The sequence below is a fragment of the Rhopilema esculentum genome, chromosome 20, assembly GCF_057945365.1.
Source record: "Rhopilema esculentum isolate cy_ngs chromosome 20, ASM5794536v1, whole genome shotgun sequence".
Classification (NCBI taxonomy): Eukaryota; Metazoa; Cnidaria; class Scyphozoa; order Rhizostomeae; family Rhizostomatidae; genus Rhopilema; species Rhopilema esculentum.
The window spans coordinates 10,490,300-10,506,862 of NC_142834.1; the positions used below are offsets into that span (position 1 = coordinate 10,490,300).

Here is a 16,563-nt window from a genome sequence, read left to right on the forward strand (position 1 = left end):
GGAAAAAGGTACAAGTTCACGTCCGAATACGGCATATTCATGAAATACGTTATCAATTGAAATTTCAGTCATTTCATTCTGTTTTTACTGTCACTGACAAAAAGACAGCATCTTCATTGGGACGCTAGTCGGTGATTCCAAGCGTTTCTATTTGAAAACACAATTGGCACAATAGGCGGTCAAAGTGCAATCGCCCTCAGGTTATTCACACCATCCTCAGGATTTTTAGCTACTTAAGTATCTTAAGTTGCTTTTCGATTCATTTTCTATTTCTGATTCTAGAAATATACTGTAGAGCTTTGGAGAAGCCAGCACGTGCATCTGTCAGTCCTGCTATTTGCACAACACGCTTTTCCAATATTCAACGAGGGACTAGCTGCAAGTTTAACTGTACCAAAGGTTTTGAAATGAGTCCGGGCATCACAATAAAGAACGTCAAGTGTGAAGCTAGTGGATTCTGGGATAGGTCCACACCGTCTTGCCACCGTTGAGTATCAGCAATGATCTTTCACTCTCTTTTGAATTAACATTTTCTCTTTTGATTAAATGTTTGTTACATTTGCTTCTTTTATCAAAAGCTAAAAGGAACTTGGCTTTGCATTCAACCAATTTATCTCTTTGCTAAATTTGAAATAGTAAGACAGCATCGTGATGTCTTAGTCTTTTTTCTGGCAGGTTTTTCTTCCATGTGAATGTTCTTGTACTTACTTTATTACCAAATCCGATTATCTGAAAAGTTTAATTTAAACCTTTTTACCCAAGGTCTATTTTTCTATTTGAGTAAATCCTTACCTAGATATAATTCTACCAAATATTGGATTTTATCTGTGTATCCAGTTTCTTTTGAATTGTGCAGTACCTAGTGTTAAAAAGAATGTTTTTAACTTTCCAATTCAGTAAATTGCAGCCTAAAATTTTTCCTTCCTCAGCTGTGCTCTGCTCTGCCCTTGCAAGACCCAAAGATGGTGGTGTTGTTCCAGCAGCATGTGCAACAGGAAGCAGGGAGTATGGTCAGCGGTGCGTTGTTTATTGCAAACATGGATACAGGCTAAGTGGACCGGCCACAAAGTATTGTCAAGCAGATAAAAGCTGGTCAACAAATTCTCCAAATGAATGTGTTAAAAGTAGGCCATTGCTAGTCCTTTTTTGAGCCACAATTATCCAAATGAATAGTGTGCCATCTTCTCTTTATAAAATGCTAAATTGTGTCAATTTCAGTGTTTAAAAATTTGTTCCTGCCTTGCTTTATGGTTTCAGGCCATATTTCTAGGACATAGCTCTTAGGATTATAGACGCAGAATACTGCCTTACTTTATTTGAAAACTTCTCGGTACGAAAGATCCTATATGTTATTTTAAATTAAAAGAGAATTTTTTGAATTCAAGCTAACCGATTCCATTCTTTTTCCATTTAAATTTCTTTTGCAGCAGATGTCACTATGAAATAAAGTAGATTTTTCAATACAGCCTAAATTGTTCACTTTTATTCATCATTAGATCGAATGGATATATCAATTTATGATAATATTGCGGATCACTTTTTTACACAACAGAGCGTTTTACACAACAGAGTTACCAAAAATCCTAGTACATTACTTTTACTTATTAAGATACTTTTGTGACTTGAAGAAGTATATCCTTTTCAAAACAAAAAAAGCAGGATTTCTTGAACACGGTTGTGCAAGAGGGTACATGGCTTTCCTTTTGGATTTTCTTCAATTTCCATTCTGTGATGCATTCAGCAATGTGTCAAATTTAGCTGTCTTGATTTAGTGCACATAAGTTTAAACCGTGAATGTCCATTCTATCAATCTTTAACTGAGGAGCAGAGTAATAGCTAATGAAATTCTCGATTGATTTTTTCAGTCGTCCAGACACCGTATCTGAACTGCCCTGTTGACATTCAAGTCACATTAAGCGGAGATGCCACAAGTGTTAATCTTGGAGCCAAGTTCCCACAGCCTGATTCGAATATACGTATATCCTCAGCCTCACATTCACGAGACTTTGCTTTTCCTGTTGGTCTCACCGTGGTCAAGTTTGAAGCTGTCAGTGATGAAGGCGTGAAGAAGACATGTCAAGTCTTTGTCTCTGTCCAAGGTTTGCACCCTCTATTAATCTATTAATAAATGCGCTTATTGTTTCGACAAATACGCACATCGGGGCTGCTCATCTGTGATGCTTATGAAAATGCACATGGCATGTGCTTGGCAGAAGAGAAGTATAGTTTTCGATGAAATGCAGTCAAAGGCAAACATCCTTTCATTGGATAAATGAACTTAAGGCTGCTGTTCAAGACGGAACATTGTCAGAACATTTTGGCTGTGTTGTCAATAAATCAATAATTACATTTCTAATATAAGCTAGTTTTCCAGACCATGCTACTTTAATAAGATTTAGTTTCTTGTAATTTCTATTCCCGATTGACCAGCAGGCGGCAAATGCAAACTTACAGCTGAGCTCATGGTCAATCCTTGAAACTCCTTGGGAAAAAACTCCTTGTATGGTTTAAACTTTTCTTAAGATTATTAATTGGTTTTTAAGGTTCAGTTATTTTTCATTATTTGGTTCATCAAAATCAAAAAGCGCCTGATTATTCTGTACTTTTGGGGGCTTATTTCAGGTCAACAAGCTGAGTTTTAAATTAGCTTCATCGGTGCTTTATTTTGAGCCAAAACCTTTTTTAATTATGACATTTTTTGCTCGAATCGAGTCTTGGGATTAAGGCAACGGACCTACTTCAAACTGATAAGTAAGAGACAAAAATTAAGAGACATAAACAAGATTCCTTTCATTTTTAAATATAGAATCGTTTTTTCTGCAATGTTTCCAATGTGAACAACTTCTAGCTCCATCTTAAAGTTTAATTTGCAATGTTTTCAAACATTTTGTGACAAATTTCTTCATTTAACTCATGTCTACATCTTCAAATGCAATTATTTCCTGACCACGCATCTTTCTCCTGCCTATTTTTATTTTCAATAAATAAAGATGCTCTAATTGAGACATCTAACTTACACTCAATCTTAGTTGGACTAATGTACAAATTTGTTAATATTCTTTGATAAAATATTGCGGTGTGATAAGATTGTATAATTGTGGAGATGCTGTTTTGCTTTAAAGATTCGTAGAAAGACATACAGCCAAACCGAGGTACATAGATAGAGTCTACAGACTGTGTTTACAATGTTTTAACAAACACATCTTCAGGCCCTGTTTTAGACACATCATTTGACACCGGCATGAATTTAAACACTCTTTTCATCTTTTAGACAAAACACCTCCGAGGTTTATCAACTGTCCAGCAGATATTAACAAAAAAATTTCGACAGCACAAATTATTATAACATGGCCGAAACCCACATTCTACGATGCGATCGGCGTTACAGTGGTGGAAGAGCCCGCGATACCTTCAGGATCGTATTGGCAAACTGGCCAATCAGCGTCAATGCAATATCGAATTTATGATGCAGCTGGCAACTCTGCAAAATGCTCCTTCAAGGTTTCAGTTAGCAGTGCGTGTCTTTTTGTGCTCGGTTTATGTCTATTACCAATGCGTCACTCTCGACCTTTCTAGCTTTACGTCTTTTCCATACTTTTTGCAAATATTTATGTACTATTAATTCCTTCTGTTCTTTTTTTCTTAACACTGCTAAAACCAATATAACGTTGCAAGCATATTTACAATTAAAACCATTCTCTAGGTTTCCAATGTCCTACGCTAACTGGTGATCAATACTCAGTGATTCAGGAGATGACTCCAAACTCAAGATACATTGTTCGATGTACCAACGGACGGGCTTTGTATGGTCCATATTCGCAATACAGCGAGATCGCAACGTGCAAAGATGGAGATTATTTTATTTATCACATCACTGGGTCCAATAATATCAAACATACTCTTCCAAACTGCGTCGGTAAGTATTGCCTGCTTTGCAACACTACCGGTATGTTACTTCTTTCTGTTGACTGGCTACAACCTTTCGTAAGGTAAAGTGGAATAAAGTAAGTCTTGTAAAGTGGCATCAAATTGAATTCAGGGAAGAAACAAAGACGGTTTTGTGTTTTCAATTCGTTTTGACCGTCTAAACATTAGTTACTGAGTGCGCGTTGAAGCAAAAAGATGTGACGTACTTGATGTGACGAAATCGATTATTAGATTAGATGGGAAACAATTCAGTAAATATGTGAATGCATGAAACTGACTTTTGTAACGGTGTTTACAAAAACTACATTATTGTTAAAAGTATACAAAGCCTGACATAACTGCCTGAGAACGAAATGTAATATTTCGATTACCTAATTTTCTAGACATGGCGGCGATATCATTTTTGGTTGAGTACCTTAGTTTTCGGAAAGAAAAAAATCGGTTCAAATCAGGAAGCAGGCATTTGAAACAGTCCTATTTTGTCTTTCATAATATATTTTACTGTATAATCCTGTATTTTCTTACACAGAATACACGATATCTGACGCCACTACGCCTTGTCCTCGAGGTTCCATTAAATATCAAGTTGACAACTGGATCTCAATCGACCATTATTGTTGTGAGTTACGGATTCTGACAGTGACGAATATTATGGGGAATTATTTGTGTATAATGAGTAGGAGGGGAAGGACCTCTCTAGTAGGATGCCCGGGAAACTGTACTTGTCCTAGTACCCAAAAAGCTCAATTTGTGCTTGCACCAATTGTGCTTATGAAACAATTATATTTAATTGGATTCCTAGCTCCTTTATAAGTCGAATAAATCATAAAATATATAGATTTCTATGGTAAAGAGCAGGATTTGTTTGGTAGGAGATGTGCTGTTAACCAAAGCATCCAATATTAAAGTTTTTTGTTTCTGGAGAAGTATGTTTATGGTCGCCACAAATTCAGAAGGTGTAGGCTAAACTAAAAAAGAAGTTTTCATTTCAAGTTTTCAGTTGACATGATGTGGCTATAATCCTAGTAATCTTTTAACCATCACAAGAAATCATATTTTATCGGAGTTTTTTTTTCCTTTGAAGATAACTGTCCAACTGGACATTTCGCGAATTCGTCGTCGCTCCTTTGTCAAGAATGCCCAGTGGGATTTTTCCAAGATGATGAGGGAATGAGTGAGTGTGAGCCATGTCCAGCATCATACTCTACGCAAGGCAAAGGATCCAAACACCCGTCTGACTGCATCGGTAAGTGCATTCTTCTAGCTTCATAACAGGCTTTAAACTTTCCTTCTCAGAAACCAGCTGCCTGAACATTTTTCTAAATATCCTTTTCAGGATAACCATCTCAGAAAACAAAAACGTTCATTTATTGAGTGGTGTTTCACTTTTCTTTCCCATTTGAAACTATGTTCCATGCCCATTGCTACCATTCTTAGGAACCGGCAGGCCATTTCTCTTACAATTCAAGATGTTCATCTTTTTCCCATCTTTGTATTTTAAATTCTTTTTGCTTTGATTTTTTTGCATTTTAACTTTTTCCTTTCAGCGAAATGTGCTGCTGGAACGTTTTCACCCACTGGCCTTGAAGATTCTCTTGTCCCATGTAAACCTTGCCCTATAAGTACCTTCAGTGAATTAAATGGTTCTACTGAATGTCAGGCTTGTCCTCAAGGTACCACGACTTTAGCAGCCGGAGCCAGTGATGCAGCTCAGTGTTTAGGTATATTTCAAACAGTTTTTTCACAATTATATGGTCTTTTGTAGATAAATGAGCTTGTAGGGCGGTCTCTCCCCTTCTTCATTTTTATCTTGTGTCGTCACCATGTCGTAACGATCCCTATTTATCCATTACAATTTATCTTGTAATTGCAAGTGATTCACTTAAGACTATAGCTACTTAATTAGATTCTCTATGTCTTTCCTACCTGGCTATTTTACTTAACGATTTTTTATTTACCAAAATTTTAGGTGCACCTAAGATTGATTTTGTGATGCCCACTTTGCAAGTAAGCGAGAAAGCTGGAAATGCTGTTAACATTGCTTGCTTGTTCAAGGGAGTCATTCTCCCTGCTCCGCAAAATGCTTGGGTCAAAGTTGGTGGTGAGTGTTATCTACAGGCCTATTCTTCAAAAATGACGACCAAAATTTCTTGATTACAAGCACTAATCGTATCAATTCGTCGTCAAGTTGCTAGAAAACTTTGATTTCTGGTTTGGTTTTAGCTTATTCATTGTTATGACATTTAGTAGGTCTTTACGTCTATTGCTGTGTCTTTAAAATGATTTCTTTCTTGGTGCAGCTGTCACCTGAAATGAATATTTCTTCCCTGAGCGAATTAATTAAGATTGTCACAGCATTCTTGGTCAATTCACGCTGAAACATGGTAATCGCAGACATCTCTGAGTTTTCCTAGTTTAATCTAGAGCTGACCCAGTATGAATTTCTTACAAATGTCTGTTTTGAACATATTATCAACCTTGCTTTTACTTTGCAAATTCAATGATTCGAATTCTAATTTAGCCTGAATTTATAGGTCAACTTGCGTTGTATCAAGACATTATGACCAGCAATTTCCCTGCAAGCTAGCTGCTCGTTAAGGCTTAATTTACTGTCATTTTCATTGTAAATATATAGATCTTACTTCTATTAAAATTAAGCATAATGGTAAAATTCTCGACTATTAACCTCAGTGTACAAATTTACATCGGAAGCCAATACCTTATCACGCAGTTTTATTCAATTTGCAAAGTCGAGATCGTCTAGTTATGCCAGCGTTGAAAACATAGCTTCTGTATTGATTTTAGGTCTAAATTTGTTTGTAGCTGGTCAGAATAATTATTGATAACTGTCAATTCGTATTTAAATAAGACATGGCAAATTTCATGCCATTTGAAAGAGCAGTTCTGATATCTATAGGAGCCTGTTTTCCTATGCGTCACTGTGCTGTTGCCTAATGAAAGACGCAGTGACAGCAACTCTATTTGCTCAAGGCAGCTTCATCATCTTGAATTTGCTTCGTCTGCAGGTTCACTACCGTCATCAGCAATAGAAAAACCTGTTCTCAATTTTGACCGTGAAATCATCGGCATGATTCTACTGCTCCCTGTCGCATCGAAGACCGATTCTGGCACTTACAAATGCAACGTACATAATCAAATTGGAAGCGATTCTAGAACATTCCAAGTAACAATCTCTTAATTTGTTGATGTAATAATGATTTACTTTATTCTGGTCTAGTTGAGCTTATTTAAGGAAATAATCTTTCTTGGTTAAAACTAGTTTAGTATTATTAAGGGTGTTTGTGGTTTCAGCAAGATTATTTTGGTAACATAACTATGGCTGTTAAGATTCAGTTATTTGTTCATTGGTTTGTCCAAAAGTATTATCTATTATCTTCTTCTTTGGCAAATAGTAATTGTATTATTGAAAAATAATTATTATACTTTCTTTCATTCAATTCTGCATTACAAGCATTAAAGAGCCGCTTGCCAGGAATCTGAAAGGTTTCCAGTAACGGGATCCAGCCATTGTCAAAAATCTGCCAGTGAACTTGACACTGGCAGATTTGCACATTATTTCTTGCCAATCATACTAAAGAGCTTTGCACCATCACTGTTTGAGACATAGGTGGTAGTAATATTTCAACTTTGCAGTAAAACTCGAAGCCATAACATACTGAAATTGCTTTTTTCTTTCGACTCTTCTTTGAGAAAGGTTTATTTTTTTCTATGTTTTTATTAGGAGTTTGACATTGACAGTGGGACAGTGACAGTATGTAAGCAGTTCCCTGAAAATGGTAGCTGCAGGTTAATTTCCTGCCGGCGCGGGAGGGGTGCTATCAGTGGCGTAGTAGTTCATCAATTGGAAAAATTTAAGGAATCTCCTTTGACAAGCTTAGCATTCTGTCAGCCTTTTGGTTTGTTTGTATCGATATCTCGGTATAGGAAAACGTCTCGTATTCATAGAACTGGTGACATTATATATGCAAATGGGTAAGGCTTCAGATTACGTTTTTTTCTTGCCTGCGCTTGTTCTTCCAATACGTGTTCGTTTTCATTCTGCAATATGATAGAGAAATCAGGAGAGTATAATTGATTCATTTTATTTTTTTCACGGATTTTATTTGATTTAAGTACACACGTAATGGGATTCTAATCGTGTTATTTTCTGTAGTATCAGTGTCAAAATTTTCCTAAACATACGAATTTTGTTAAAAAATATTTCCACAGGCTATTTTGTCAGGTTTCTTAGGGTACGTGAAAGAAACATGGGCTTTTTATGACGCTGCTAAAAAGAAATGCAAGATACTTGTTGAATTTTGACGCTTTGTGGTAATCTTTGAAGATTACCATGATACGAGGGTTTTCTATTCGATAACGCAGACATGCACCAAAGGAAAGAAAAAAAGAAGACACGTCTTTTTTCAAACTATTCATTAAGATTCAGTAAATGCAAGCTGAAGCGCCACACACAACGAAAACAGTTTGTTAGTGCGAATATGAATATCAGCCAGCACTCATACTAAGTATTCTAACGTTATTTATGAATCAATGTCTCGCGCAGAGCTATGAAACGATCTAACTCCTTGCTCGCTATTTCTACACACAGTTTCATTAGCAAGCAGCTAACTTTGTTATATTATTTTTTTACAGTAATGCGTTTTAAGGCCTCTAGCACTGAAGCCTGTTATGTCAATTAGGAATTCAGCTTATCTGAGTCAAATTGAACATCAGTTTGACTGAAAAGAAAATCAATCTCAAAAACTGCTTGCTTTTCCCAGCTACTGCTGTGATATAGCCGGCTTTACTCAGTATCTTTTGCAGATAATCTCCCTCCTTCCTTGTTTACCGCAAAACTGGAACGATGTAAACGGGTCATGACTGTCTCGCTCGCAGCGGAACTGGACCGTTTGCCACGTGACCAAAGACTCAGCAAGCTCTTACTTTGGCTGTCGATGCTGGAACGACGTCTGAAGAGGATGCTCCGTGTGTTTGAGGTCTTCTTGCGTAAAGAACTCCCCTGCTTCCTTTTGTTGATGTACTTGTAAATCAGCTTCTTGCAACCTTGCCGTAACATCTTCGTGAAAATGATGTAAACAATAGGGTTGATGCTACTGATGAACCAGGGGATGACAAGTAAGAACCATTCATATAACGCAGATCGGCTGATCACATCACCATTGAAATGCTCTGACCAAAAAGTTCCAAAATAAAACCCCCAGCCTGCCATGAACGGGACGAGAATAAGCATGAGATTGACTGCCACTTTCGCTTCATGAAGTTGTAGCTTCTTTGTACCGTGTTGCTTATCATTATCCTCTCTTCCTCTGCTCACTTTCAAAGATCTTTCTAGCTGTCGCGATATCTTGATTATGCGCAGCGTTGTGAAAAGGATAATTGCATATGAAATTGTGACGATCCCACAAGGCATGATAAAGCCAATTATGTAGGCAATGGAAAGGACGGTATACTGGTATGCATCGCTTGAAAACTTACACCGTAGGACGCTTAGGATGAAGATAAATGTAACATATCCCCATATCCCTTTGATTAAGTGAATGGCTCGTTTTCGATGGAACATTTGGTCATAATGGAGTGGCTTGAGTACGGCAAGGCCCCTGTCGAAACTGACGGCTGCCAAGCTCATGATTGATGCTGAAGCGACAGCTATATCCATCGAAGGGAACAGCCAAAATTGAATATTTTCTGGAAGATTAAGTTTGAAGCCATCATACACCAGAAATGAGATCATCACGAACATCATGATCAAGTCTGCTGCTGCCAGACTGCATATTAGGTAATTTGTTGCACTGCGCAGCGTACGCAGCTTCGATACTGCTGCGATGATCAAGCTATTGCCGATAATTCCAGGTAGAATCAGGAGAGTCGCAAAAACGTACAGTGCGACGTACAATGGGTGGATTCCCGAGTCAGGAAAAGGAAGAAAGTCTGAAGTCGTGTTACTTGAAAGCCGACTTGAATTGAAAGTGTTATTTCCCATTTCATTTGAAAAGTTGGCACTTTGATTCAGCATGACTGCAAGCGAATGTTTTGTGTCTAAGTCGTGGAAACCAGCAGTATCTTTCATCAGTGACCGATTTCCACTGAAACCTTGCATGTTTCATCTGATATCCACAGTCACTGCATCTACTGCTGTTTGTGTTCTCCTTCCTCCTTCAGCTGAAAGTCTACAAAGAAAATACTGCCTGCGTTAATCGTCGTCAACTTTTATTTCCCAACTCGGCTTATGAATTTTCTAATTTCGACAAATGCGGTTGCTTTTGTGCGACCACCTCCTGTCTGTTTGGATCGGTTCGGCTTTTTGTGTTCACTACTCTACGGTAAACTCCCTTATTCGGACTTTTAGCGAGACTCTTAATAGACCCGCATTACGGTAGCATAAAAAATGTAATAGGATTTTCATCATTAACTCATGAAGTTAATAATTCATTTCCATTTCGATCGCAAAGTGATTGAAAAGAGTTTAAGACAGGTTCTTAAAAAGGCATATACAGGGAATGTACGCAGATACGTGTGCACTTCTATGGGGCTTCCGTTGAAGGGAAAGTTAATTGCTGTGTGGATCGTTTAAAGTAGGTCCCGTGGGAGATCCGCTAATCTAGTAGAATTCCTTTTTGGGTCAATTCAGCCAACGTTCGACAGATAGGGTTGATCGTTTTAGTTCGTTTAGTTTTAGATTACTACTAGACTTACTGTTCCTTTCCTAGTTCACTCATTTTGCTGGAAATATTCAACTCACCTTGTAGCGATGACACAATTGCAATGGATGTGTGTAATGTATACTCAAAGTGGCACGAGCGTGTTCTAGTTTTCTGACAGCACGTATTCTAAAGTCTTCCGTATTCAAACTAAATGCCTTTTCCAACACGACTTCCTGATGAATGAGCCTTGGCTACCATGTAGAAAGCTACTTATGATTTCGCTGACCGCTATCACATAGAGATTATCAAAACTTGCAGTACTCATATTAGTTAAAATTACATGCAAAATACCTTTTCAAACATCTGATATCAGTTATCTTCTATATTGACGACACCTGGACGGTTCCACCATGCGCAGTTTCCTTTCAACTAAGAGATACCGACGATATCAAAATATGATGATGCGTCAGCTGCAGATATCTAGAAAAATTCCACGTATGACGTCGCTGAAAATAGAACCCTCCTCATTGTTTATGCAGTACACCCTCAAAAGTCTATTGGAAGCGCACAGCGATTACCTTCATACTAATTTTGGTGCTGCAGTAAAGAGGCGCCGTCCCAGTTTGTGACCTGGGCTTTTTGCATATGATTGCTGTTTAGACAATAAATGTCTTAAAAACAGGATCTTTCATATCATAAACTCCTTTCTTTCACCTGCCACTCTAGGATCTTATGTCAGCAAACGCTGTCTTGTGAAGAAGATTAATCTGTTTTGCTCTTTGCAGTGCGATTTCCTTCACTTGATTCAAAAGTTGACTTACTCGCTACTTGTGAAAGATCTCTCGCTGCAAACAGTGTACATCAACATTCATTGCTAGTTAGAAGATCTTTTGCTACAAGTTATGTACTTTATCATACAGTCATTATAAACTGCAAAATAGACATTGCACCTGTTCTTGCTTTCCTAGTCACCCTATCTCCGACGCAAGCACTGCAACATCCTTAATCGCCATCGATTTCTTAACCATTTAGTTCTTCATGGTAATGAGTTTTTATTCGGCTTCTATTTTCCTGATAATCGATCAATGTATTTTGAAAACTTTTCACCACTTGATAGCGCTTAGAATGACGTTCATTTTTAATGTTACTCCACTTTGTTTTTTATATATGTTTTTTCCTTCAATTTCGTATCTTTCTCTATTTGATGTTCGTTAAATAACATGCAATGCGGCAGAGTTCTTTGACAGCAGTCGCCCTGTGCTTCAAACACCTCTCCTTCTTAATACAGTAAAAAATCGTGTGCACTTATAAGCTCTTGCCAATATAAATATACCAAATAGTACATTGTCTTATCTTGTGAAACGATTTCTAGCAACAGAGTCAACATGCGTAGATCAACTAGCATGATCATTTTATGATAAAATGAACGATTTTCCTCGTAATCGTAAAGTAAAACATAAACATTTAGTTGCTAATCGGTAGCATCGTTATTGAGTTGCCGTTCAATGAATCCCTTTTTGCATACGTCTCTAGTTAACATAATTGAAGAAAAAGTTACTGTGTCTTCAAAAGATAGAAAATTTACATAGTAGTTGGCTGTTTCACAATTTGCTATTAGATCATTATATAGAGTTGTTGAATAGAGTCAATTGATGAACAGTAAAAAACAACGGATTACTTAGTTGATTATCATTCATGATGCAAACATAAAATCATACATGCACCTTTCTGCATACATTTTCTGCATTTCAAATTAGAAATGTTCATTGCAAGATGTGTTGCAATCTACAAAATTTTTTTGTAGAATTTCTCACCAGCATCAAGGCTCAAATATTTGCGAATACTTTCTGTTTGTCATTTCTGATGGCATTTCCAACGATATTTTCCGTCTCCAAATCATTATCGGAAATTTTGCATCAAAATCGAATCGTAACAGAGGATGAAGTTGACATCGGCAATGGCAATCCCAGCCTGTTGGAACATGTTACCTTTTTTAGCTTGGAAGATGAATTTTGATTTTTTGAAATTCTTCGTTGAGCAGTACCTGCTCAATGTTATCAACTTCCCAAGTTCGAGACTTAAAATGGAATGTATCGAAATATAAACATGGGCACTGGATTCCATACAGGTTTAGGTAGAAAGTCATGATGCACTGGAAAAAAGGTTCTCTTTTTAACCTTAAGATTGATCAATCACCATTGCATCTTTTTTAATGAAATACCGCCTGAACTTCAGTTTATGATTATCTTATAAATCAGCGCCACTACTTATCCTGCAACATGGACCGCTCTATTTTAAAGCATGTGTTTGAATAATGTACCTGATAAGTGCAAATGTTTTTAAAAAGAGATATGATCCTTCTCTTCGTGAATGCAAGAACAGGCCTCTTATCATTACATGGCCATCTGAGAATACTGTATAAGAAACTTTAAATACGTCAAAGGATTTTTGCGTATCAAATTAAATGCGTTTAGTAAACTCGGTAGGCATATATTCAGCAATAGTTGTGTGCTCGCTGTAAAGCAAAAAGTTGAGAATGATTTCTCATGCACAATTATGAGGAATCTTCAATATCAAGACTCAAGAGCTCTCCCTTTCAACCCTGGGGCTTTGAATGACGATGCTCTTTGTCGATGTGTAGACCCTATATCCATTGTAGATAGTGTAAGGCCTTAGTTACACGACGCCAGTTTGGGTTCACTTCTGATTCGTCCTTACTTCGGATAGGGGTTTCAGTTACACGAAGCTGATGCAATCCAAAGAGCCTTTGTAATGCCAAACCGGAGTAAGTGTCACTCAACTTTTGAGGTGAAGAGTAAATCAATCCGAAATACTCCTCTTCCTATTTTAACAAGTGTAGACGTGCAATCCGAAGAGATTTTCAATCCGATGCCTCGCTCCCACGCAAGCAGCCTCTTTCACATCTCATCTTCTTCACAAAAATGCGCACTTAGTCAAGAGCAGGGTTATTTAACGGGCAGTTCTACACAAATTCCTGATTAGATAAAATTAAAATGCTGAAGTGCTTCATACTTTAAAAAAACTGGATTCTGAAATGCTTTTAGGGGATTTTGCAGATTTTGCCCCAAAGATAACTGGCTTCATTTGAAACTTTTTATTTTTAGATATTTTCTTACAATTTTGGAAAATCAGTTTTTAAACGTAACGCATTCTTGCCTTACACAATTCAGAATATAAACGTTAGAGGAATTGTGAAGGAAATAGAAAGTTGTAGGATTGGGGTCAGCAACAAAAAAACTACATATGAAGGTTATTGTGTTTGATTAATCAACCATTGCCTCGTAAAAAAGCCATAGCTTTTCCAAATCGCATTTACGAAATGCGGCATTTTACCAAATTCTCAAGGTTGTGGTCAGCAAACTTTTCCTTTCCAATCTCTACTCCTCTTTGCCCCTTCAATCTTCCAACCCTGGATACGCCACTGGAGCACAAGCTACCTGTTCATGCGCACCATGTACATTTTTTATACTTACAAGAACCAATAATTATTCCTTCAACACAGTGCTCCCGAGAAAAATGTGGAACTCTAAATTTTCTTTAAAAAAACCTTGGTCAAGAAAGTAGTTGAAAAATAGAACCGAGAATCAGTTTAAAAAAGAGAGTATCAATCGTCCAAACGAAAGCCTCTTATGTTAGGTTTCTCTTAATTTGATGAGACATTTTAGTTCATTTTAGCTGAGTAGCAATCTCCCTTGATTTGAATTTAGAGGCGCCTTCATAAATATTTACGGTTTCAAGTTTTTAGATAAATTTACAAAACGACAGCAAATGTATCGGGTATTGATATTTTACCATCCATTGTGACTTAGAGCTGAGGCTCAGCGTACAACCTATTATATACATAAGATCAACTAGGATTGTGCGACAAGTCCAAAAACCCAAACACTATACCTAAAGACTAGTTACAAAACCTTTATATACCAAAATACAGCTTCAAAGGGATCTCTCAATAGAAAACATCAACTTATCATTTTTTATCTGTACATGTAAAATCAATTCCGAATGGTGAATACAAGCATTCTAGCACTTTCGATGCTATTGTGAAGTCCCATCGGCCACAAGTTGCTTTACATTAGAATTGATAGTGGATTTTAATCGGTTAATATCAGCCAGATCTTTCTTTTCGCTTAGACTTAAGAAGGATATTCTGTTTGAAAAAGCATCTTCTGTGATCAGATAATAAAAACTTGCCCTACAAGGCTCATATTAAATCGTGTGGCATAACGTAAAAAGATTGTCAATTACTTCTCAGATAGGATACCCTTTATTAAAGCAATAAAGCACCTGATGGTCAAGAGAGTCACCGAAAGAGTGTATTTGATATTTCAAATATATTCATAGATAGGCTCGATCGCAAATTGATTCGACCTTAGTGTGTACAAGGGGTCCGGAATTGACAGCTTCAAACAATGGGTGCAAAGAAAGATTTGGCACTGAGTCGCAACCTGAAATGATGACATAGCTAAATATACAAGGGGATACGTTGCATCATGGCCTACTGGCATTCTTCGTACACATTGACAGGGTACCTACCTTCTTCCATTGACAAATACTTGATAGCGCAAGCATGTGATTAAATTTAGGCACATTTAATTATGTTGATCTTATGATCCAAATTCTGTTTTTCAGTTTTAATTCAGACGAGAAATTATATCTTTGTTTTACGGTTAATCGTTAGTCAAGTGATCTCAAACAGCAATAGAAGGCTTCATCTTATTTACTATTTACATATCAAGACTAAAATAACTTACTTTAATCAAAGATCAGAATATTCCTCTGTTACTCACGCTGTATATCATCTCTGACGTTACGCCTTTTCTCATCAATTTCCAGTACGCACGGTAAATATTAATATGCCTCTCGATTATACCGAAGAATTTTGAATGAAGAAATACCTGCATTCTTCGCTGCCATTGCTTCACTGCGGTGTCTATTCATAATGCGAAAGTATCGAAGAGGGCTTTGGATTTGAATTAATTCTTGCCTTAAATGCTTGCTTAATGAGTAGATATCCGCGTTTTGGTTGTGTTGAAGTATTAATTCGCAGCACATATCTTTTGTCTTAGTTAAGAACTGTGCAGCTCTGGAACTTTGACTTAAAATGCCTCGGCATTGATTTATCAGGTATGATCTTGATCGCGTGATAATGATTCCAGCCTATCTAGAAATTCTCTATAATGCCGTTTAGTAAAGACGTTTTTCTTAAGAGCAGCGCTAGGGAGTCTAAATTTTCACGGTTTTGTAGAAAATGTACTTAGCAATTCGCTTGAAAGCATGCATTCGATAAGATCTCCAACTTAGGAGGCAGATGTTTCACCTTGAAAGTAAAGGAAAAATACAGTTCATTTCTATGCAGTGTGGTGTCTTCAGAGTTTCTTAGCCATAATTCACTGGACTGCCTTCTTACAGCCCTATACGGTTTATTAAACTAATGAAGACATATGATAAAGTATATCAAGACGAGGAACTAGAAGGTGTGTTTATGATTCTGAAATCCTTTACCTGATGTCCATAGAAATTTTGCCCATGATTTCTTGCAGAATCTACTATAAGGACCTGGAGAGCTAGCGCTTTTAAAAAAAACATTGCCACATAATCGAGAAATTTGCTATTTTGACTTTCAAATGCAGTTTCTTTGAACTGTTTTTTCTGTCATCTCTAGGTTATCAGTGTTACTAATATTTTGAAAGTCTTGCGCACGGCATTCAGGGCTAAGGCGTGTGGGGTGCGACACCCCTTTCGAAGAAAATTATATTGCAAAAGAAGAAGTTTTCTGCAAATTCAGAAGTTCTTCGTCGTAGAGCTTTCAAATTTGTCGGCAAATAAAAGATGACTTGATAGCTTTTTCGGCAAATGGGACCTTGACACCTTTCATGCTGTTTTCCCTTCTTTGACAAATAACTTTCCTTTCAAAACTTCATCATTATATTTTACATATTTTGCTTGGATTGCT

At 37.1% G+C, this 16,563-nt stretch overlaps 2 protein-coding genes across 4 annotated transcripts in view; one reads left to right on the plus strand and one right to left on the minus strand.

Annotated features, from left to right (window-relative positions):
• The window catches only part of LOC135687479 (uncharacterized), a 39,307-nt gene extending 31,945 nt beyond the window's left edge, over positions 1 to 7,362 (plus strand). The window contains exons 36-45 of the mRNA XM_065204046.2: positions 283 to 486; positions 930 to 1,124; positions 1,866 to 2,099; positions 3,272 to 3,514; positions 3,704 to 3,916; positions 4,457 to 4,546; positions 5,012 to 5,173; positions 5,475 to 5,648; positions 5,897 to 6,028; positions 6,954 to 7,362. Of these exons, the coding sequence (XP_065060118.2) occupies positions 283 to 486; positions 930 to 1,124; positions 1,866 to 2,099; positions 3,272 to 3,514; positions 3,704 to 3,916; positions 4,457 to 4,546; positions 5,012 to 5,173; positions 5,475 to 5,648; positions 5,897 to 6,028; positions 6,954 to 7,126 (1,820 nt within the window). The 3' untranslated portion in view covers positions 7,127 to 7,362. The remainder of the gene's footprint in view (positions 1 to 282; positions 487 to 929; positions 1,125 to 1,865; positions 2,100 to 3,271; positions 3,515 to 3,703; positions 3,917 to 4,456; positions 4,547 to 5,011; positions 5,174 to 5,474; positions 5,649 to 5,896; positions 6,029 to 6,953) is intronic.
• Positions 5,091 to 15,791, minus strand: LOC135687487 (histamine H2 receptor-like). 3 transcript variants are annotated; one of them, XM_065204057.2, is made up of 2 exons: positions 15,506 to 15,791; positions 5,091 to 10,115 (listed from the first exon to the last, which is right to left on the minus strand). In XM_065204057.2, exon 2 carries the CDS (start codon positions 10,043 to 10,045, stop codon positions 8,732 to 8,734), a length of 1,314 nt encoding a protein of 437 aa, XP_065060129.2. In that variant the 5' UTR covers positions 10,046 to 10,115; positions 15,506 to 15,791; the 3' UTR covers positions 5,091 to 8,731. The 3 variants fall into 3 exon arrangements, with proteins under 3 accessions (XP_065060129.2, XP_088970810.1, XP_065060128.2); XM_089114684.1 differs by having other exon boundaries at positions 15,362 to 15,791; XM_065204056.2 differs by lacking the exon at positions 15,506 to 15,791 and adding an exon at positions 10,688 to 14,087.
• Between the last annotated feature and the right edge of the window lie 772 nt (positions 15,792 to 16,563).